This window comes from Puma concolor, chromosome C1 (assembly GCF_028749965.1).
Source record: "Puma concolor isolate L17-30 chromosome C1, mPumCon1.1.hap2, whole genome shotgun sequence".
NCBI lineage: Eukaryota > Metazoa > Chordata > Mammalia > Carnivora > Felidae > Puma > Puma concolor.
Window position 1 is genome coordinate 27,616,397 of NC_141674.1, and position 22,652 is coordinate 27,639,048.

The following is a 22,652-nucleotide window of genomic DNA, read 5'->3' on the forward strand; positions in this document are numbered from 1 at the left end:
ATTTGGAGAGACCTATTTGGGTAAAAGAAACAGGGCCAGAGCTGCTGCGGGGTGGGGGGGGTGTTTCCCCTGCTCCACCCCACTTACGCTGCTGCGCGATTCCGCGGCGCCTCTACCGGAGCCCTCCCGCCAGGCTGCATGGCGATGGGTGACCGCCAGGGGCCGCTGCCTCGGGTCCCCGGTGCTCCCGCCCCTCTCCATTGGCCTTTGTTGCCGTCGGAGCGCCCCGCTTGACTCGTTCCCGTCCGCCCCCTGGGCCTGGCGGTCGCGCCTGCGCACTGGCAGCTGGCCGGGCGCTCGCTGGGGGAGCTGCTGCAGGCTCCGCGGCGGCGGCGGCAACGGAGGCTGCGGGGGCAGCGGCGCGAGCGGCCGGGCTTGGGGGGGGTGCCGAGCCCGGCCCGGAAGCCCGAGCAGCTAGAGTGCTGGGTACCTAGGCCCCTCACTCTGGACTCCACAGTCTCCGGGCCGCCTGACCTCCACACGGGTATATGGGATGGAAGCGGGACCCTCGGGAGCAGGTAAGGGCCCCTGGGAGTGGGAGACGGTGAGTGCCCCCAAGGACCGGGGGAATTCCCGCGTGAAGAGCAGGATTTCCGAGTGAGGGGAGGTTTCCTGAGTGAGGAGAGGGGCTTTTATGGGATGGGGGGCCCAGTTTGAAGGTGGCTGTGTGCAGTTCCGGGGGAAACCTTGTGAAGGAAGCCCTGAGACGCGGGCCGTTTATCAAAGCCGTTTATCCCACTCCTAGAGGTGGGAAGTAATCAGGGAGAAGGGCCTGAATGCACGTAAGGACTCCGGGAGATCCTGGGAGGCCTAGGGAGAGGCCCGGCAGGTGGCAGGGGGCGGGCTCCAGGTGTCCAGGATAGGAGGGGGTCACACAGATGGGCCCAGTGCTGCTGCATGCCGGGGGCGGGGGCTCATCCAGGCTGGGCTGGGCTACTGTCTCTTGGGAGAAGGCGCCAGAGCTGGGCTATGAGCTCCGCCCCAGCCGGGCCTGACGCGGGGGCGAGGGTCAGGGGGCGGTGGGTGGGGATCCAGTCCCGGGATTCCCCCCGTTGAGTCTGGGGAGCTGGAGCGGAGGCGCCTGAGCATGCGCGAAGGTGGCAACTTGAAGGGGCTGCCCGAAGTGGTGGGGGCGTGGCTGCCCGAATCCCCCCACCCCCCACCCCGCCTGATTTGGCTTGGAAAAAGGAGCCCGCTGATGGGATGCATTCTCTAAGGTTAAGCTGGCAGAGTGCAAATGGAAATTATCCCCTTCCCCATCTTTGGGGCTCTTACACTTGATCTTGGAAGCCCTCAGTCACAATTTGCCAAGAACGGGTTGAAGGAAACTGCCAAAGTGCCGCCTTATGTCACTGGGATGAGGAAAGACTAGGACCAAGGCAATGTTCTGGCGGCGAGTCCTCCTTAGAAAAGGTGTTGGTTACTGAGGGACCAAGGCCGGGACCAGGTTTACCTGAAAGGGGTTGTCTGCCTGGTTTCCTCGTTTGTGGTCCAATAGTTTGTAGACATGGGATCTTTTAATCCAAAGATTATGATTTTTCCATTGAAATGTCTCCTCAGGTGATAGCCTAATGTCTTTCTATATTTTGTGGCTTCTGTTCCCCACTGGGTATTTTTTCTTTTTCCTTTCTCTGCTCCCAAGAAACTGTCAAGGCCATGACATTAGACCCAAGGTTGCCAAGCTTGCCCTTTGTTTGGGGGAGGGGGAATCCCAGGTGGTAGCCTTCACTCCCTGGTATTCACAAGCAATCAGGAGGAAAGGAGACTAAACAGGAGAAATTGGGGTAGGGTTGCCTCAAGAAGACCAGAGTCTCCAGGATAGGCTGTGGGGTAGTGGGACTTGCTGTGTCCTAGGTCTTTTTACCCTTTGATCAGAGGAGCATTCTGGATCTGGGAATCCTTTAGGTCTTGTCTCACTACCTCCTTCCATTTGCTCTAGAGGTGGGTATAGGATTTCTATTTAGGACATGAATTTCATTTCTGGTGGAAGAATCTCATTTATGCCAGATCTTAACTTCCTCAAGGAAATAGCTCCTACCAACGTACCCAAGTTATCAGTTTAGTGATCTGCAAGTACTTTGTGACCACTTTCCCCAAAACAAAAGCAACCTTGTAAAGGCTATGTAGGTAGGTCTTCAGGTAGAGTGCAGGGAGCAACTGACTTCAGAAAACTACTTCCTCCTTCCCTCTGGCTTCTTTCTCCATTCTAGGAACTCTCCTGGTTTTCTAGGCTGGAGACTATTTGCAGCAACCTGTGTACTAGAGTAGGAGGAGGTCACAGAGGTCCAGATGGATTGCTGGGAGCTGGCACTCATATCAAACTGCTCATGATTTCTCCTGATGAATTCCTAATGGACTCTGGGGTGATGAAGAAATGGACTTTTTTGTTTGTTACAAGAGAGAAACTTCTAGGGAAGGGACTAGAGCCTGGTATCTGGAGTTGGCTGTAGCTTAGTGGGACAGGCTTTGCCTCTTCAAAAGGTGTATTTGGAATTCATTCTGGAAGCTGTGAATGGCAGGAGCCTATAACTGCCTGCTTCCTAGGCCCAGACTTTTCTCTTGGAAGTTGGAGGACACAGTACACAAAACTAAAGGTATTGGTGCTGGCTTCACTGGACTTATGTCCCAGTGTGTTTTCTGTGCTCAGGTGTGTTCCACTCACATATACTGGATTGGAAGCTCCAGGAGGGTAGAGGTAATGTCTGATTTATCTGTGGAAATAGTGAGTGTCTAGGCCCTGAAATGAAGTACACATTTAGTAATTGAATCACATTCCAGTGTGAACATAAATGGTTAAGCACATATATGGATATCTAATAAGTTGCGTATACTCATGTGCGGACAAATTCTTTTTCGGAGAGATTGGCCTCTTAATCTTTGCTTACTGGACGGCTACCCCAGACTTGAGTTTGTGTTTTGAATAGGCAGTCTGGCTCCTTAGGAGGTATGTGGGCCTCAGAACTACAGGGAAGGAATCACTGAGCCAGACCTTTCAGCTCTGTTACTTTTCCTTCTCAGGGCTGGTTGGGATGGGGGAGGAGGAGTGTCCTTTTCATGGCCCCTCCCTCCTTGCTTTTGTCTGCAAGGAAGGGCCCCGCCCCTTTCCCCCAAGGCCCAAGCTTTGTCCTCTGTGCTGGGGCCCTCATCTGCATCACAAAGTGGCCGTCTGTCCCTGTCTGGGTTTGAAGGGAAGTGTCTCCCTTTCTCAGACTAAAAGCTGGGGGCAGGGTGGGGTAAGGGGAGGACTTTGTACAGCTCTAAGGCTTGCAGGGGGATGGGATGGGAGAGAGGTTCTCCCTTTTGCCTTCCCTAGTTTGGGGATGAAAGGGAAGATGGGGGTTCTCCTGTTTTCCTAAAGCTTCCTTGGAGTGGAGGGTGCCTAAGGCTGAATTTAGTGTGTAGTCCTATTTCTGGGGAAGAGAAGCCTTTGAGGCTAGAGTGTCTGTCCCATCCCCCATTATTTCTACCCAGCCCCCAACTCTAGGGTATGTCTTTTTCCCAAGACTCCACAAATAATTATTCAGCCTGGGAGGCTAAGGAGATGAATGGAACATGAAAACTTGGGGAGGGGAAGGGTGTCTCTTACATCCACCAGGATGTTTATCTTGTTCAGAGTTTATAATTGTTTTTGAGCAGTTTGCAGGTGTTTTGTGTTTGTGTGGTATACATGCTTGTGTGTTCTTTGTGGTGTGTCTGAGGATCTGTTTGTTCATTCATTTATTGCCTGTATGTTGAACACCTATATGCTAGGAGGCAAGATACAGTCCTTGCTCTTGAATAACTCACAATCTAGGGTGGTGTGGGGTATGCATATAAAGGTAAACTGTCTAGGTGTAAGTGAGTGTTTAGGTGTGTATGACAGGAATGTGCCTTACTATGTGTCTGCATCCATCTATTGCTTGTGTGCAATTTCTGTCCAGCTCTTTCTGGGATAGGCACCCAGGTGCTAGTTAGTAGTTAGGCTTTCACTTGCCCATATGGCTGAGTCCTTGAAGGCCTTTTTCCCCCAGGCTGAGCCTTCATTTTTCTGTGTTTCCCTGTCTGCAGAGTGGGGCTGGGCTTGACAGGTGGTCAGAAGGAGACACAGCAGCTTAGCTCTGGGAATCGTGCCCCTCCCGTGAATGGTTCTGACCTCTTCCTGACCCCTAGCTGAGGATATGCCCCATCCCCCCAGCCTGGCCGACTGTGAAAGCAGAGCTCTGGTGTTGGGAGGTTCTGGGCTAGTTTATCCCTCTCTCCTCCCACCTGGGCTGGTCCTCTAATGGCAAGGACAATAGTAGCTATGGACAAAAGCTTCTCTTAGACAGCTTCCCTTTTTACTCCCTTTCCCCTCAAGCTAGAAAATAAAACCAGGGGCAGCAACCTAGCTGGTGGGAAGAGAGGAAAAGCAGTGGGAGCTGGCCTTGCCCTAGCCTTTTCCCAAAGGGCCTGCTCTATCTTGAAATTGATCCCTTCTGCTACTGTCTGGGCCCTCTGTGTGGAAGGAGCTATGGCTGTGGAGAGCACCTTGTATTCTCCTTCCTGAAACAAGTATCTCATTATTCTCTAGCATGCTAATGGCCACCTCTCCTTCCCAAGTCCTCTACTGTAGCCTACTCTTGTCTCATTCTCCTGTGTTCTGCCAGTCTTCATTCCCTAGCTTTTTCTTTTGAACTTTTTTATTTATTGTCTCCCCAACTGCAGCCTTATTTCTTACTCACCTTCCCAACTCTAACCTATATGTTGCCCAGGCCCTAACTCCAGCCTTCCCTCCTTCCTAGATCAAGCCTCTTTCTGCTCTGACTTCCAATTGTGGCTCTTTGTCATCTCCCTATTTCAGCCTGTCTCCTTTCTTTTGTCTCCAAACTCTGTTTTTTTAAAGCCTTTTCTGCTTTTTTGTCTCTCCAACCTCAGCCTTTCAGTGGCCTCAATCCTTTCTAAAACACTGTCTCCCCTCACATCTCCCTAGCCTGACCTTCTTTGGATCTTCCTCCCACCTACATTGCACAGGAGCATTAAGATGTTGCTGTTTCATGTTCAGGATGGTAATGAGTGAAGAGAGCATCTGGCTGGCAGAGAAGACAAGAATTCTTGGTCTACTAGATACCTGGTGGAGGCAGGTGTCTTACTCTAAAATAAGGAAGAAAGTTTATTATTGGGAGCCAGATTTAGCCTCTCTACTTGACATATAATAGGAACGTATTAAATATTCACATGAATTTAAGGTAGATGACAAAGATAATTTTCCTAACTGGAGAGAGGTTTTTAAAAAAATGAATATGGAGAGACACGTGGTGGCCCAGTTGGTTAAGCGTTCAACTTCAGCTCAGGTTATGATCTAACACTTCATGAATTTGAGTCCTCCATTTGAGCAGTGTAGAGCCTGCTTCAGATCCTCTGTCTCCCTTTCTCTCTGCTCCTCCCTTGCTCTCTCTCTCTCTCTCTCTCTCTCTCTCAAAAATAAAGAAACATAAAAAAAAACCCCAAAAAAACAAAAAACATGGATTGATTGAGCCAGTGGAACCCTTCAGTTGGGTTGGGTAGGCAGGAAAGAAGCTTCCCCTATACTTTCCTGTTCTTCTTCTGGGAGGCTTTGTGCCTTCTTTGATCAGAATGGTAAGGAGATGCCAGACTCTACCCTCACCAGCCTCTTTGTCTTGTAGCTGCAGGCGCCTACCTGCCCCCCCTGCAGCAGGTGTTCCAGGCACCTCGCCGGCCTGGCATTGGCACTGTGGGGAAACCAATCAAGCTTCTGGCCAATTACTTTGAGGTGGATATCCCTAAGATTGACGTCTACCACTACGAAGTGGATATCAAGCCGGATAAGTGTCCTCGCAGAGTCAACCGGTAAGTGATACACATCTAAGCCACCAAGTCCAGGGTCTTTACTTTCCTGAGTCTCAGAATCTTGAGAGGATCCAGAGAAAACTGGTAGAGTATGATATCACCAGATTCAAGGAAGTTTTTGAGGAGGTTTAGGTAAGGTAAATATTGAAAAATATCATTGAATTTGGCTCTGTGGAGATAATTGGTGCCTTTTGCAGAGCAGTTTTAGCAGATTAGTTGGGCTAGTAATCTATTGTCAGTTGAGAGATCAATGGAAGGTAATGTGGTAGGTATTGTGAGAGCAGATTGCCTTTTCTAGATAGCTTACAGTGAAGCATGCGGAGAGAGAATATGTTGGTTAGAGAGGATTTATAGAGGTCAAGTACAATGTGTTGCATGTTGCAGTGTTTGTTAAAATGAATGAATGAAAAGTTTTTAAGAACGAGACATGGATATGCTTATAAACTGAGGAGAAGTTGTTGGAGAAAGGTTAAAGGTACAGGACAGAGAGGAGATGAATGAGTTTCCACTCATTGCTAAGTCAGGAGGACATTACAGGATACATAGTTGGAGGAATTAGCCTTAGAAGAAGCAATATTTCTTTACCAAATTAACTAATTTCATTATTATTTGAAAACTACGTATGTACAAAGTAAGAAAAAAGTTAAAATATTAAAAAAAGAATAGCAGTGAAAAATATCTCCTCTTATACTCTGGTCTCTAGTCCCTGAGTCCCTTTCCCTAGAGGCATTCATTGTTACCATTCTTGAGTATGTCTCCATATATTTTTGTATGCGTATGCAAGCATATGTGTATATAGAACATTTTTTAAATGCACAAAATGTAGAATCCTATATGCCTTGTTCTGCACCTTTTTTCCACTGAACAGTATGTATCAGTACATGCATATCTGCCTTTTGCATAGCATCATAGATATTCCATTGAATGGATGTATTATAACTTATTTAATAAATCTGTTGAGGAACATTTAGGCTTAGCTTAAACTTTTGCTACAAAAGTGAACCTGTTGGATATTATTAAATATAGATACATTTTTTGCACTCAAATATGAATGTATCTATAGGATAAAGTTCTAAGAGTAGAATTGCTGGCATAATACTTTGAAAAATTTTGAGGGGTGCCTGGGTGGCTCAGTTGGTTAAGCGTCCAAGTTCAGCTCAGGTCATGATCTGGAGGTTTGTGAGTTTGAGCCCCACATTGGACTCTGGGCTGACCGCTTGGAGCCTGAAGCCTGCTTCGGATTCTGTATATGTGTGTGTCTCTCTCTCCACCTCTGCTCTGCTCATGCTGTGTCTCTCTCTCAAAAATAAACATTAAAAAATTTTTTTTGAGGGACACCTGGGTAGCTCAGTCGGTTAGCATTTGAGTCTTGATTTCAGCTCGGGTTGTGATCTTATGTTTTGTGGATTTGAGCCCCACGTTGGGCTCTGTGCTGACAGTGCAGAGCCTGCTTGGGATTCTTTCTCTCCCTGTCTCTGCTGCCGCCCCTCCCACCCCCATTAAATAAATAAACTTAAAAAAGAAAGAAATTTTGAGATATTACCAATTTTTCTTTTAGGGTAAGTTGTACCAATTTATACTCCCATCATCAAAGTATCAGAGTGCCCCTTCCCATAACTGCACCCATCCAGTATATTGGATTTTTTGACCTTTGGAATTATGATAAGTAGAAAATTATATCTTTATTTTCTAAAAAATTTTTGAAGTAATCTCTGTGCCCGTTGTGGGGCTTGAACTCACAAACCTGAGATCAAGAGTTGCATGTTCTACTGACTGAGCCAGCCAGGTGCCCCAGTCTTGGTCTAATTTTAAATTGTGTTTCTCTAATGAGTGAAGTTGAACGTATTTTCATATTTTTAAAAATTATATATGAAAGGGAAATTTCAAATGTGTGAGGAAAAATAGGAAAAGAGGTGTGCATATGTACATATGTTTATATGTCTGGGAACTTGAAGGTATCTTTGCCTATTTTGTGCTATACTATTTAGTAATTAGAGGTGTTTTGTTTTGTTGTTGTTGTTTTTAATGTTTGTTAATTTTTGAGAGAGGGCACAAGCTGGAGAGGGGCAAAGAGAGAGGGAGACAGAAGATCTGAGGCAGGCTCTGCGCTGTCAGCACAGAGCCCCATGCTGGGCTTGAATCAATAAACTGTGAAATCATGACCTGAGCTGAAGTCCTGAGCAGGAAAGGGACAGAGAAAGAGGGAGACACAGAATCTGAAGTAGGCTCCAGGCTCTGAGCTGTTGGCACAGAGCCTGACACGGGACTCGAACTCACGAGCCGTGAGATCATGACCTGAGCTGAAGTCAGAGGCTTAACTGACTGAGCCACCCAGGTGCCCCTAGAGTTGCTTTTTGATTGGAGGTAGGAATGGGTTCTGGGGTTAGAGGGTAGAGGAGAAGTTTGGCAGTCTGTAAGGAATGAAAGTGATTAGGGACATTAAAGAGATTGCTCGGTAGCACTAAAGCCTAATTGGGATTGAAACCATGTGCTTATAGTTGCTTACAATGTACAATTTGAGTCTTCTTATCAGTATATTTAAGAGCTTTGGTTTAGAAAGTGAAGAGGTCAGATAGTTGGATGGATGGTATTTTGAAGGCTAGATGGGCACCCTGGGATCTTAGTGGCAGAGGACAGGAAGTGAAATCAAGAAAGAGATGATAATGAGGTGATAGTGGGGTGGTAGGATTAAGGGCTTCAGAGAGATGGACGAGATGGGGTTCTTCTTCCATAGTTTAGACCTATTCTAATTCAGATCTCTTCCTCTTTACCTTTTTTGTTTTTTTTTAATGTTTATTTTTTGAGAGAGACAAAGCATGAGTGTGGGAGGGGCAGAGAGAGAGGTAGTTGCAGAATCTGAAGCAGGCTTCAGATTGAGCAGTCAGCACAGAGCCCGACATGGGGCTTGACCTCACCAACTGTGAGATCATGACCTGAGCCGAAGTCGGACATTTAACTGACTGAGCCACCCAGGCATCCCTCATCTACCTTTTATATGTCTCAGCTCGGGGATTGGAGCTGTCTGGATTCTATTCCTGATTCTAGATAGACCCTGGGAGTAATCCCCTTTCCCCTCTGCCTCCTTCTCTGCTCAGAAGGCACTCGTACCTACCTACTCTTTTAGATCCTTCAGAGTCTTGAGATCCTCTAGAGATCTGAGAACCAGAAACATCCCTTGATAGCTTGTTAGAACTGTAGAATTTTAGGCTTTGCTCTAGACTTGAATTAGAATCTCCATTTTAATAAAATCTCCAGGTGATTCATATGAATGTTGACGTTTGAGAAGCACTGCTATAGAGTAGATGAGATTAGAGTAGCTGTTAGGAGGGGATGGACATTACCTGAACGTTGAATTACTTCCAAGAGCTTGAAGTAGTAGTCTCTCAGCTTCTACAGGCTGCTCCTATTCCCCACAGGGAAGTGGTGGAATACATGGTCCAGCATTTCAAGCCTCAGATCTTTGGTGATCGCAAGCCTGTGTATGATGGGAAGAAGAACATTTACACTGTCACAGCACTGCCCATTGGCAATGAACGGGTAAGTTGGGAGTCAGACTAGACCTGTGTCAGGGGTCTGGGGTGGGACAGAACTCGTTTAAGCCTATTAGAGTTTGGCAGTCTAGAAATCCTTTTCATCTTTTATGATGAGAAATTGTGTATTAGGGTGAGGGATGGGTAGATGCTGTTTATTTAGCTTACTGTATGTCTGTCCCTACCCAAACAGACTGAGATTAGACTTAAAATAGACCTAAAGGACTTCTGCTAGGTGTGGTTGAGAGGGACAGAAGCACTGAACTAAGGTGGCTAGAGACTAAATGGCTGAATTTCCTCTGAAGTCTTCACTGTGAGCCCCTATCAGTTTAAGGAGCAGATTCTTGGCAGATCTGTGTGGTTGGGGACAGTTGGGGCAACACCAGGAATGTTGGATTGTTGGAAAGCACTGGCAATCCTTCACTCCTTTCTTTTGAAGGTTGACTTTGAGGTGACAATCCCTGGGGAAGGGAAGGATCGAATCTTCAAGGTCTCCATCAAGTGGCTAGCTATTGTTAGCTGGCGCATGCTCCATGAGGCCCTTGTTAGTGGCCAGATCCCTGTTCCCTTGGAGTCTGTGCAAGCCCTGGATGTGGCCATGAGGCACCTGGCATCCATGAGGTACTGGGTGTAGTTAGTATCTGGGCTAGTAGTGGTGGCAGAACTGCTATGTGGGGTTGGGGGTAAAATGAGCCCATACTAAGGTCCCACAGTATGCCTTTCAAATGAAACATTCTTTGAAGCCCTACCATATGCCAAGTGGTATGCATATACATTTAGGTGGTTTAAAGCCTTGGCCCTGTCCCTTTTAGATATCTTTGGACCTTCACCCCATCTGTCCTTGCAGGACAGAGAAAGGATAGAGACTTGCACAAGGTCAGTCATACAACTAGTAAAGGATCAGAGCTGGAATTAAAGCCCTGGTGTCCTGCCTTCCAGGCCAGGGCTCCTCCGTGCCCAGGATGCCTCACAGGGTGGGGGCCTGTGCCCGAGGGACCAGTTCTCTGCCTGTCCCTGCCAGGTACACCCCCGTGGGCCGCTCCTTCTTCTCACCGCCTGAGGGCTACTACCACCCGCTGGGGGGTGGGCGCGAGGTCTGGTTCGGCTTTCACCAGTCTGTGCGCCCTGCCATGTGGAAGATGATGCTCAACATTGACGGTGAGTGGGGAGAGCTATGGAGCCAGGGGCACCCTGAGTCCAGTGACCACACTCCCAGCCTCATCCCTCCCAGCTCTGCAACCACACTCCTAGTCTAATCCCTAAAGCCCTGGTACCCCTCCCCCATCCCGATACCCTATAAGGAAGAGGGTGTAAAGAACAGTGCCTCCATTTATACTGAAAGACTGAACCTAAGTTGAGCTCTACCCACCCTGTCCCCACAGTCTCAGCCACTGCCTTCTATAAGGCGCAGCCAGTGATTGAGTTCATGTGTGAGGTGCTGGACATCAGGAACATAGATGAGCAGCCCAAACCCCTCACGGACTCTCAGCGTGTGCGCTTCACCAAGGAGATCAAGGGTGAGGACCCAACCAGGTGGGGAAGGGAAACGGCACTACTTTCTCTTTAGTCCTAAAAGGAAATCCCCTTGGGATATGTTCAGGGGAGAGGCCAAGCCTGGTTGCATGAACAGCCTTTTCCAACCCTGACTGGCAGTGTGTGTATCCCAGGTCTGAAGGTGGAAGTGACCCACTGTGGACAGATGAAGAGGAAATACCGTGTGTGTAATGTTACCCGCCGCCCTGCCAGCCATCAGACGTGAGTTGACAGGCTGCTAAGCCATACCATTAGTGGAAGAGAGCTGATATTTCAGCATACTCCTTTCACTTCCTATGCCCTCCCCCATTGGTCCTGAGGATGAGCCCTGTTTTTCAAGATAAACTTTGGTATCCCTCCTCCAACCTTCCCAGATCCTTGATACTCTCCTTACCATTTTTACCTTCTTGGTCTCCACCTCTCCTCCTTGGTCCTTTATTGTGGAGCAGGAGTCTTCCCCTGACTGCTGTCTCAGTTCTGTTCTTTCTCAACTTACTCTTCCACCTGAAAGAGAGAGCTAGGCTCCTGGGCTCATTCCATCTACCTTCTTGACCTTAGACTACTGGTCTGTGAGTGCCTATTGGATACTGGGCTTTATGCTCAGCACTAGAAATGCAAATGAGTCAGATATGGTCTTGACTGTTGTGGAACTTGCCTCTCAAATCTTTGGCTTTACTCTGGGAGCCCTGTATTGCCTGCTTTCCCATGAGTGGCAATGCTCAAAGAGTCTGGATAGGGATGAAGCCAAGTCTGGGACTTCCCATGGTTGTAAGTCTAAAGAGGTGGGATTAAATGCTGGGCCCTGACACCTTCTTCCCTTCACCCAAACAGGTTTCCCTTGCAGTTGGAGAGTGGACAGACTGTGGAGTGCACAGTGGCACAGTATTTCAAGCAGAAATATAACCTTCAGCTCAAGTATCCCCACCTGCCCTGCCTGCAAGTTGGCCAGGAACAAAAGCATACCTACCTGCCCCTAGAGGTGAGGCTGCCAAGTAATGGCTGGGCTGGAGAACAAGCATTGTACCTGCGCACTGATCATAACAGTTCTGTTCTTCCATTCGTAGTCTCTTACTCTCATTTTGAAGTTAGGAAAATTGACATTCTGAGAGGTATGAGGTCATTCTGTGAAATGTAGGCCCCATTCTTACCTGCTACGTTCTTTCATTATCCCTCATCCTGCTCTCATGTTCTTTCAGGACTGCCAGGCAGAGGTAAAAGCTGTGTTTACTATTTAATAAATAATTAGTTCATTCAGGACAGATATTTCAGATACCCACATTCATGTCCTTTTAATTTCTCTTACCCTGTCTGGAGCTGGGGATCCTAAATGACCTAGAGATGTAAGTATACCTTATTTTGCAGAAAATGGAGATAGGTATTACCTATAACGTGAATTCTATTCATGTTATCAATGTGATGATCAATGTGTCCTTTTGAAAAAGTTTTAGTCCCAAGATTGATCGTATTTTTATGCTTCAGACCTTTGAAATCCTGCAGTTAAAGAATAGTAATGCTATTTAAGCCATAGAATACAAATGCAGAGTCATTGGGCTGTATTTGATTTGGTATACACACACTAGCCAAAATGTCTTTGGAGAAATTATTGCTGACTACTTCATTGTTTAGTGCTACCCAAAATGTGGTCTGTAGACCAATAGCATAGATATTACCTGGGTAGGAGCTTGTTTGAAATGCAGAATCTTAGGTTCCACCTAGAACTATTGAATCAAAATCTGTCTTAACAGAATCCAAAGAGGACTCATGAACATTAAAATTGGAGAAGCACTAACCTAGAATGACATCTTACTCTGTTCCCATAGCAGGAGTCAGATAGCTGGGACCAAAGCTCAAGCCTTCTGTGAGCTTCTAGGATTAAAAAAAAAAAAAAAATTTATGTTGATTTCATTTTTGAGAGACAGAGAGAGACAGAGTGCAAATGAGGGAAAGGCAGAGAGAGAGGGAGACACAATTCAGAGAAGGCCGCAAGCTCTGAGCTGTCAGCACAGAGCCTGCTGCAGGGCTCAAAGCCGTGAACTGCAAGATCATGACCTGAGCCAAAGTCAGATGCTTAACTGACTAAACCACCCAAGAGCCCCTAGGATTTTAGAACTAGCCAGAGGGAATTAGGCTGAGAAGCGATGAGATCCCAAAACCCAAGAACTCTGACTTTAGTTAATAGCTGATGATACCTGGAAAGTGAGAGGAAGGCAGTATGTTCTTTTGAGGTGTAAACAAGAGTCTTCAGGGACAATCCCAGCTTAGGCTATCTACCGTAAGCTAAATTATGTTAAATATATTGTCAGCAAATTAACATTACTTTTGTTGAAACATTAGTTTCCAAGGGGAATAATTTATATAATGTATATTTTTATTCTTGTTGTTTGTTTATTTAACAAATATTTATTGAGCTCCTACCGTGTGTCATATGCTCTTTTAGGTGCCGGGAATGTAGAGATTAACAAGACAGACAAGGTCCCTGCTGTCACGGAGCTTACATTCTAGAAGGGGGAGATAGACAATAAATTGATAAATAAGATAGTTTCAGATGGTGGTAAGTGGTATAAGAATAATAAAACAGATTAAGGGGATAGAGGTAAAGGAGGAGGGGGTTGGAGAGCCACTTTAGTTATTGTACTCAGGGAAGTCCTTTTGTAGGATACATTTGAGTCCTAAACTATGAGATAGAACCAACCTCGTAATAACCTGAGGGAAGAACCTTTCAGGCAGGAGGTAAATAATAAGTACAAAGGCTCTAAAGCAGCAGGGAACTTGGATTTTTTGAGAAATAGAGAGAAGGCCATAGTGGCTGGCGTGTGGTGTATGAGGGGAAAAGTAGTAGGGGATGATTTCAGAGAGAGGTACAGGGTCTTATTATGTAGGCTTTTATAGCCAGGTGGGATTTTTTTAAGAATAACTTTATCGAAATATCCATATACCATAAAATTTACCCTCTTCAAATGTACAATTCAGTGGTTTTTAGTATATTCAGAGTTGTATAACCATCATCATTATCTGATTGTAAAACATTTTCATCATCCCTGGAAGAAAACCCATACCCATTAGCAGTCACTTACATTCCTACTCTCTACCAACCAGCCCCTAGTAACCACTAATCTATTTCTGTCTTTGTGCATTTGTCTATTATGGACATTTCATATGAATGGAATTATATATGGCTTTCTTTTGACTGGCATATTCACTTAGCATAATGTCTTCAAGGTTCATTATACTGTAGCATGTGTCAGAATTTTCCTCCTTTTTAAGGAGGAATAATATTCTATGTATATACCACTTTTAAAAAAATGCATTCATTCATTGATGGACACTTAGGTTGTTTCTACTTGTTTAGCTGTTATGAATAATGCTGCTATGATTATATGTGTACAGTATTCATTCTAGTCTCTGCTTTCACTTTTTTTGAGTATATACTCAGAAGTGGATTTACTGAATCATGGTAATTCTGTGTTTAATTTTTTGAGGAATCCCCATACTGTTTTCTACAGTGGCTGTACCATTTTACATTCCACCAGCAAGGCACAAGAGTTTCAATTTCTCCACATCCTTGCTTTAGTCTTTTCCTAGTGTTGATTCTGTAGCTGAAATCATCAATCAAGAATGCTACAACTTTAAGGTGCTTTTAAGAGAGCAACCTCGTAATTTTTGACAATTCTGGATTTTTATTAATTGAATTGACTAATTTGTGTATTCTTTGGGATATGGAATTTAAAGGCAGGTGACTGTTCTGCGTTTCCCTATCATTGTTCAGCATGAAGTTTGGAAATTAGAAGGAAAACCAGCACTTACATAGTGTTGGCCCTGTGGGAACAAGTTATATATTTCATTTTGTTTGAATCCTCACAACAACCCCCATAGATAGCTAATGCTTTCTCGCATGACTGAAATTAAAGAAGCATAGTCTCAGAGTAGTTAAGAGACCTGCCCAAGGTAATATCACCTAGAAATGGCAAAGCTGGGCTTCAGATTCAAATCTTCCCAACCTGCTGGCTCTCTCTACTCTCCAAAAAGGTTTCCTGTTCATGGCATCCTGAATATAGTATATTGGGGAATGGAAGTCTTTCACATTGCTAGAAAGTCTTTTCTAATCTCCACTGTGTTCTCTTGGGCCCCAAACAGAGGAACACATGACAGGATATTCCTCACACCAACAGAGGATGCTGTCAGCCAACTGAGACAGTGATTTCTGTAGTCCAGGGCTCAGTGATCATCTGTAGGCTGGGGCTCAAGCATTAAGAATCATTTCTAGTTTTCCTGGTGAGTTGCAGGGGAGCAACTGACTGCTTGTCACCATTGGAGAGCTGTCTATTACCTTAAGAATCCAGTTTGTGTATATTGAGTTTTTTAGTATGCAGAAGAGCTGTTTACTGGGTCATTTGGTAAATAATAATTTATGCTAGAGTTTACTGAGTGTTTACTGTGTTCCAGAATTGTACTCAGTCCTTTAAGTGCTTTATTTTATTTAGTCTCCAAACAGCCCTATGAGTTTGTTTCTGTTCTCCCCAATTAACATGAGACCTGGGCCCAGATCTGGCTCTGGATCCCAACCTCTTAATGACAAAGTGGCTATATTGCCTTTGTATTGCAAGTGGATATTTTCTAACTTACCTATCTCTGCACAGGGGATTTTGCAGTCCCCTTCTCAGGGCTGACAGCCAAGGTCTCTTCCCTTATTGTGGGGCTCTGGGTACAGGGTGGACTGTACTCAAGCCAGAGCTACCTGTCCTTCTCGTTTCCTCAGGTCTGTAACATTGTGGCTGGGCAGCGCTGCATTAAGAAGTTGACCGACAACCAGACTTCGACCATGATAAAGGCTACAGCTAGGTCGGCCCCAGACAGACAGGAGGAGATTAGCCGCCTGGTCAGTAGGGCTGCAGAGAAATGTATGCTTGGTTGCTCAGTCATTGGGGCCCCTGGTAGCATAGATGCTTTTCTGCCTTGGCAGGATCCTCAGGAGAACACAAGTCTGGATTTCTTGCCTGGGATTCCATAGGACTGCTCTTGTTTCTTGACCCTGTAGCTACTTGGCTTCCTATTTCTTTTTCCCTCCTGTATTACTTCCCTGTGTTATCCACTCCCACTTACTTCATTTTCCACTTTCCCCCCTTTTTTAGGGCTATTACTTGCCAGCCCCAGCTGCTCTTCAGGGCTTTCTCCTTGGGACCCAGAGGGTGAGCAGTATTGCCAAGCTGCTGCTCCCCTGAGATCCCCTTCTTTTGTCTTACAGATGAAGAATGCCAGCTACAATCTAGATCCCTACATCCAGGAATTTGGGATCAAAGTGAAGGATGACATGACGGAGGTGACAGGGCGAGTGCTGCCGGCGCCCATCTTGCAGTACGGCGGCCGGGTGAGCAGGGTCAGGGCCAGACAACATCTCTGGGGCATATGGTGGGGGGAGTTGGGTTATGTTTCCAGGGGCTTTTGTTCCCCTACTCACCTGGCTCTACTGAGGCTCACCTGGACGCCCCCTCTGCCTATCCCCAGAACCGGGCCATTGCCACACCTAATCAGGGTGTCTGGGACATGCGGGGAAAACAGTTCTACAATGGGATTGAGATCAAAGTCTGGGCCATCGCCTGCTTCGCACCCCAAAAGCAGTGTCGAGAAGAGGTGCTCAAGTAAGGAGGGTTGGGTGTATGGGTGGAAGGGTGGGAAGGACCTTAAAGCTGCCTACCTTCCCCTACCCACAAAGAGCCAAGATTTGTTCTGTAGTCTCTTCTTTCTGACTTTTGACCCTGCTTCCCTGTTCTTTCTGGCTCAAAGTTTTACCTGCTCCTTTTCTGTCCATCTGCAGTCAGAAGTCTTGATGAGGAGCTATATCTGTGTCAGAGATGATTTCAGGGCATGAATTTCCTGAGGGGGGCCTGAATTATTTTATTGTTATAATTATTAACATTGGTAGTAAATAATAGTAGTGATGACCATAGTGTTATACCAGCACCATACCTAATTTTATGTTCTCTCATTTCATCTTCACAGTGAGTAGGTGGTGGTATTTCCATTTTCAGGAAACTGAGGCTCAAAGAGTATCTTGTACAAGGTTTGCATATCAAAGTGTCAGAGTTGGGATCAAATTAGATCTGAGGTTTCTAAGTTTCTATTCCTCATTGGAAACAAAAGCTCATCTGGTTCTCTGAGCTATTCTCTCCTATACATACAATTTTTTCATTCAAGTCCAAGTGACCTGAATTAGATGAACATGAGTTGTAAGGGCCTCTTAGCTACCTGTGGCTGAGAGACTAGGAATAGATGACAGCAATGAAGGAAATGATACAGCCAAATGGTTTAAAGAAACATTTTAGGGGAGTAATGGTCTTGGGTGAATGAATAAATAGTAAAGAAGTAACTGACTTTTCCCTGCAGTCTTATTATAATTATTATTATTTTTTTAATGTTTTATTATTTATTTTTGAGAGTGAGAGGGACAGAACACAAGTGGGGAAGGGAAAGAGAGAGAGAGGGAGACACAGAATTCAAAGCTTTCTGAACTGTCAGCACAGAGCCTGATGTGGGGCTTGAACTCACCAACTGTGAGATCATGACCCTAGCCGAAGTTGGACTCTTAACCAACTGAGCCACCCAGGCACTCCCCCTGCAGTCTTATTATTAATGAGGTATTTCAAATACCACAAAATTAACCCATTTATTTTTTTATTTATTTTTTTTTTATTTTTTATTTTTAAAAAAATTTTTTTTTTTCAATGTTTATTTCTTTTTGGGACAAAGAGAGACAGAGCATGAACGGGGGAGGGGCAGAGAGAGAGGGAGACACAGAATCGGAAACAGGCTCCAGGCTCTGAGCCGTCAGCCCAGAGCCCGACGCGGGGCTCGAACTCACGGACCGCGAGATCGTGACCTGGCTGAAGTCGGATGCTCAACCGACTGCGCCACCCAGGCGCCCCCAAAATTAACCCATTTAAAGTGTACAGTTGATTAGTGCCTGCATTCTTTTGAAGCAGTGGCTTCTTATTCACTCTGCGTCCGGAATAGGGTCAGTGCACTCGTAGGCTGAGGAAGAGCTGGTGGAGCTGACCACTTTCGTTATTGACAAGGATGATAGAGCTTTGTGCCCTGGCAGGTTCAGCTGGCTTTGGGATTTTAATGAGAATTAGTTACAGTAGCACCTGATGAATGTGGGGACTCTGGCTGCCCTGCCTGTCCTTCTCCCCTCTGCTCTCACAGATGCACGACTACTACCATCATACTTACAGTTTCTTTTAAATGAGTTCCTCTTGTCTCCTTTCCTGGGTTTTTGGGACTTTAGCACCATTTGGGTCAAGCCATTCCTAGCCTCAGCCTAACATTGGAGAGTTGGCCCACAGCAATATTGGAAAGGCTCCCAGCTCTCTGCCTTTGTGTCACCTTATTGGAAGATAAATCCTTTTGTGTGCTTCTCTCTTATTCCCATGTCCAGTTCGAGAAACAATCCATTGTTTTGGATATATTGGGGTACAGAAACTAGTAAACCTAGAATCTTGGAATTGGGAGTCAGTTCATCAGACATCCCATTCTCTATCCTCACATGCAAGGGGTAAGAATATGGCTTGTATACCTGCGTCAGTGGGACCTAGTTGGATGTTTGGTTCTAGGCTAAAGATTAAAATCTGGGAGTGTGAAGGTATGGCAGTGGATGAGATTGTCCAGGGAGAGTGTAAATAGTGAACAGAAGCTAAAGACAGAACTCTGAGAATCTAGAAAGGAAATAGAGCAAAGTTCCTAACTGTGTATGAGGGATGGGATCCCCAGGGTACAGGAAAAGGCATCCTTTCTACTGAGACAGAGGGAGAAGAGGTGGCTGTGGAGGTGTATAAATTGGTAATTGGGGATGGATGAGGTGTCCTAGGGTCAACCCTCAGCATTTTACTTCTGGCTAAAGAAGTCTTGTTACCTCAGCTATATCACTTTTAGGACAGGATTTCAAGACCTTCTCCATTCTAGACTTCTTTAAACACATCGTGGTCCCCAGCACAGGACACAATATACCAAGTGTGATCTGGTGGTAGAGAGAAGATTGGGAATACCACTTTCTTTGAAGTAGAGACCCACTTATTAAATTTGACTTATTAAATTTGATGTTCCTTTATATCCTCAATCCTAGTTCCATTCCTGCCTTCTGATGTAGCCACTGTCATGAACTATCATGACCTTCCTATCTAATTTATATATTTTGTAAACCTATATATATATGCTTTCAAATTTTATATAATAGTATCATAACTGTATTTATTTTGTGTGTGTGTTTACTAAATATGTTAAAAAATATTTATTTTCTTACTATATAGACTTTTGAATCTATCGTATTGCTATTTGTATGGTATATAATGTCCCCTAAACAATTCCTTTTATTGTCTACTTGTATATTGCTTTTAATCTGAATGTAGGATTTTCACAAGTTAAATTTCCTGCTACCCATTTCAATTTGTTACTGTATTTATGTAGTTAGATTTTTTAAAATCTACATATGTACCCTTTCTTCCTTTCGTAGGGCAAAGCCCTAAAGCCAAAGAAAAGAAGCTTGTTTAATTATTTGCTCTTAGGTCTCAAAGAATCAGTAGGGGAGGAGGGAATTCATTTTTACTGAGCACCTCCTGTGCTGTGATCACTGTTGGAGCTTCTTTTAATATGAGCAGAAGCCTTTCTCTTGGGCATTTGCCTATTGCTATGGACTTAGTGCACAGGAATCAATTGCTGATTGGGACAAGGTGGAGACTCAATTCCCACAGATTCTTTCTCTGGGCTCCCTTGGCTCTCTGTTTGCACCATTAAATACTTAGCAAGCTTGGTTTTGTCCTACTCAACTACAAATGTGTTTTTTACACTGGCTGTGATCAAATCTCATTTATCTCAGAATCTCTCAGTGGTTATCATAGTGCTAGGTACCTAAGATGGAGGCATTTATTCAGAGGTATTAAAGTGGGACTCACTGCCTCCTGTCATGATCATACTTGTGCTGCAGGAACTTCACAGACCAGCTGCGGAAGATTTCCAAGGATGCAGGGATGCCCATCCAGGGCCAGCCTTGCTTCTGCAAATATGCGCAGGGGGCAGACAGCGTGGAGCCCATGTTCCGGCATCTCAAGAACACCTACTCAGGGCTGCAGCTCATTATCGTCATCCTGCCAGGGAAGACGCCAGTGTATGGTACAGTTCTCTGGGGACAGTGATAATGAAGATAGGACTCTTCTCAGGGTAGCTCCCTGGAGGCTCCTAGGGAGGACTCAGTGTGGGTTCTTTGATCTAGCCAGAGTTCTTCCTTAATGTCATTATTCCTTTTATAGGAGAAATATCAGCCTATATGAGCCATTGAATCATCCCAGGTCCTGCTTACCTGCTCACACTCCATCCCAGTAACATTTACTGGGATCCTCTGGGTTCTGGTCTTTATGCCAGGCAAAGCTGGGCCAGATAGAGAAATGGGTCAGTCCAGACTCCTGTTCCTAGGAGTGAGTGTGTTGTCTATCAGGACATTGTAAAGCACACTCAAGTGGAATTTGTGGTGGCTCTGTAAGTGGTCTGTTGCCTGGGAATGACTTGGACTTTCTGAGAAGCTTTCTTCTCTCTCACTTTTAAGGAGAGGGGTGACAATATAGAACTCTGGCACAGTTCTTTTACTCTCTTTTCCCTCCACGTCTCCAGTTTCAAAGGAAGAGCTGTTCCTCCTCTTACCTCGTTCAACCCTTGTATGCGCTTATTCCTATCTCATCCTGCTACTTTTGGGACTTCATACCCTTTAACCCTCCAACTTCTTCAGTTTCCCCACCGAAGAACACATTACCACAATCATGCCATCTCCTTTAGCTTTTGTCTTCCTATTTTCTTGATTTTCTTCATCATACCTTTTGAATATGTTCTCTACATTTTCTAGGCCATTTCCTCACCAGCTACTTACTTCTTTGCGTCTTTCATCTGTCTTCTAACTTTCTCCTAAACTTCCCTTGCAGAAAGCCATCTGTGACCTTTCTCACTTCTCTTGACTTCTGATATTTTCTCCTGTCTCTCTCGAATTACTTTTGTCATTACCAGATATGCCTGGTATTTTCCAGATTTCCGTATCCTGCCTTCTCTGTCTTTACATTCTAGTGAAATTTTCATTTATTTCAGTTGCTTAAATCATCACCTATTATTATATGCTATCATGTATTATTAAAATCTTGATCCAGTCCTTTACCTCTGTCTCTCATTTGTTGCTTTTGACCTTTTTCCCTTCTATAGGAATTTATTGATTACCTACTATGTGTGAGAAATACTGTGCTAGGTCCTAAATGCGTTGGTGAATAAAATGGATATATTGTCTGCTCTTGTAATGTGTTTTGGTGGACCATGTCTTTAGTATCTTCTCCTGCCTTTATTAGTAAGCTCTTATCTTTACTTCTTCTGTGTTTGGCATCATAATTGCTTCTGAGTACCTTTATCCAAATTCTGGAGGCAGTCTGTCTTCTCGTTGCTTCATCTCCAGTGCTCTTTTTTACAGTTTTAAGATACATTCTCTGGTCTCCACCCATACTTTTCAACTTAATTTTAACATTTCTCCTTTTTCTTTTTTCATTTAAATGTTTGTTTATTTATCTTTGAGAAGGAGCACAAGTGGGGTAGGAGCAGAGAGAGAAAGAGAGCACAAGTAGGGGCAGAGAGAGGGGGAGACACAGAATACGAAGCAGGCTCCAGGATCCTAGCTGTAAGTACAGAGCCTCATGCGGGGCTTGAACCCACAAACTGTGAGATTGTGACCTGAGCCGAAGTTGGGCACTTAACTGACTTAGCCACCCATGTGCCCCTCTTCTTAAGTCTTTCTTGAATAGATTACTTGATGATACCTTTTGTGACTCTACTCCTAAAAAAAAACCTTCATTGGCTCAAATTCACAAAATAAAAATTTTTCAGGGTCCTGATCTATGTTTAACTTTTCAGCTTTATCTTGTATTGTTCCCTTTGCCACACATACTGGAATGATCACCTTTTCTGGAATTAGAATTTGAAATAGATTTTAATCCTGGTGATGCCAGTTTACTGATATAGGCAAATTACCTAACCTTTCTGAGCCTCATGAATTAATTATATAAAAAGCAGCATGTATGGCTCAATTGGTTAAGTGTCCGACTCTTGATTTCAGCTCAGGTCATGATCTCAACAGTTGTGGGTTCAAGTCCCTGGTCGGACTCTGTGCTAACAGTGCAGAAACTGCTTTGGATACTCTGTCTTCTCCTCCCCTGCTTGTGCGTGCACGCTCTCTCTCGCTCTCTCTCGCTCTCTCTCTCTCTCTCAAAAATAAACGATAAAAGAAAGCAACATGTTTAACAGTGCTTAGCACACTGTAGATACTGTAGATGCTCATTTCTTGCCTGTGCTTTCTATTCTCTGGTTTTGCTTACCTCATTTGCCTTTGTCTAAAATATCTAAGTACTCTTCTTATTCCCCATGTTGCCCTTAAAATTCTCTCTATCCTTCAAGTCCCAGTTTAAATGTATTTATTCCAGGGGCACCTGGGCGGCTCAGTTGGTTAAGCATCTGACCTCGGCTTAGGTCATGATTTCACGGTTGTGGGTTGAAGCCCCACATCAGGCTCTGCGCTGACAGCTTAGAGCCTGAAGCCTGCTTTGGATTCTGTGTCTCCCTCTCTCTCTGCCCCTTTCCCCACGTGTGCATGCTCTCTCTGTCTCTCTGTCTCTCTCACTCTTCCTCACAAAAATAAACTTATTAATAAATATACTTATTCCCGGAAGCCATCTCTTATCCTACTTAGAGGAT

General features: G+C 45.0%; 1 protein-coding gene across 4 annotated transcripts in view; it reads left to right on the plus strand.

Moving 5' to 3' along the window:
• The first annotated feature begins 262 nt into the window (after window positions 1-262).
• AGO1 (argonaute RISC component 1) overlaps window positions 263-22,652 on the plus strand; it is a 37,327-nt gene continuing 14,937 nt past the window's right edge. Inside the window, exons 1-12 of one of the 4 annotated variants that reach the window (XM_086716451.1) lie at window positions 263-518; window positions 5,643-5,826; window positions 9,243-9,363; window positions 9,796-9,977; window positions 10,378-10,514; window positions 10,739-10,873; window positions 11,024-11,111; window positions 11,721-11,868; window positions 15,646-15,765; window positions 16,132-16,263; window positions 16,392-16,525; window positions 19,864-20,048. In XM_086716451.1, the coding sequence (XP_086572577.1) occupies window positions 494-518; window positions 5,643-5,826; window positions 9,243-9,363; window positions 9,796-9,977; window positions 10,378-10,514; window positions 10,739-10,873; window positions 11,024-11,111; window positions 11,721-11,868; window positions 15,646-15,765; window positions 16,132-16,263; window positions 16,392-16,525; window positions 19,864-20,048 (1,591 nt within the window). In that variant the 5' untranslated portion in view covers window positions 263-493. Of the gene's footprint in view, window positions 519-5,642; window positions 5,827-9,242; window positions 9,364-9,795; window positions 9,978-10,295; window positions 10,515-10,738; window positions 10,874-11,023; window positions 11,112-11,720; window positions 11,869-15,645; window positions 15,766-16,131; window positions 16,264-16,391; window positions 16,526-19,863; window positions 20,049-22,652 lie in introns of those variants that run through there. The other 3 variants (XM_086716452.1, XM_025912108.2, XM_086716453.1) reach the window with 3 other exon arrangements.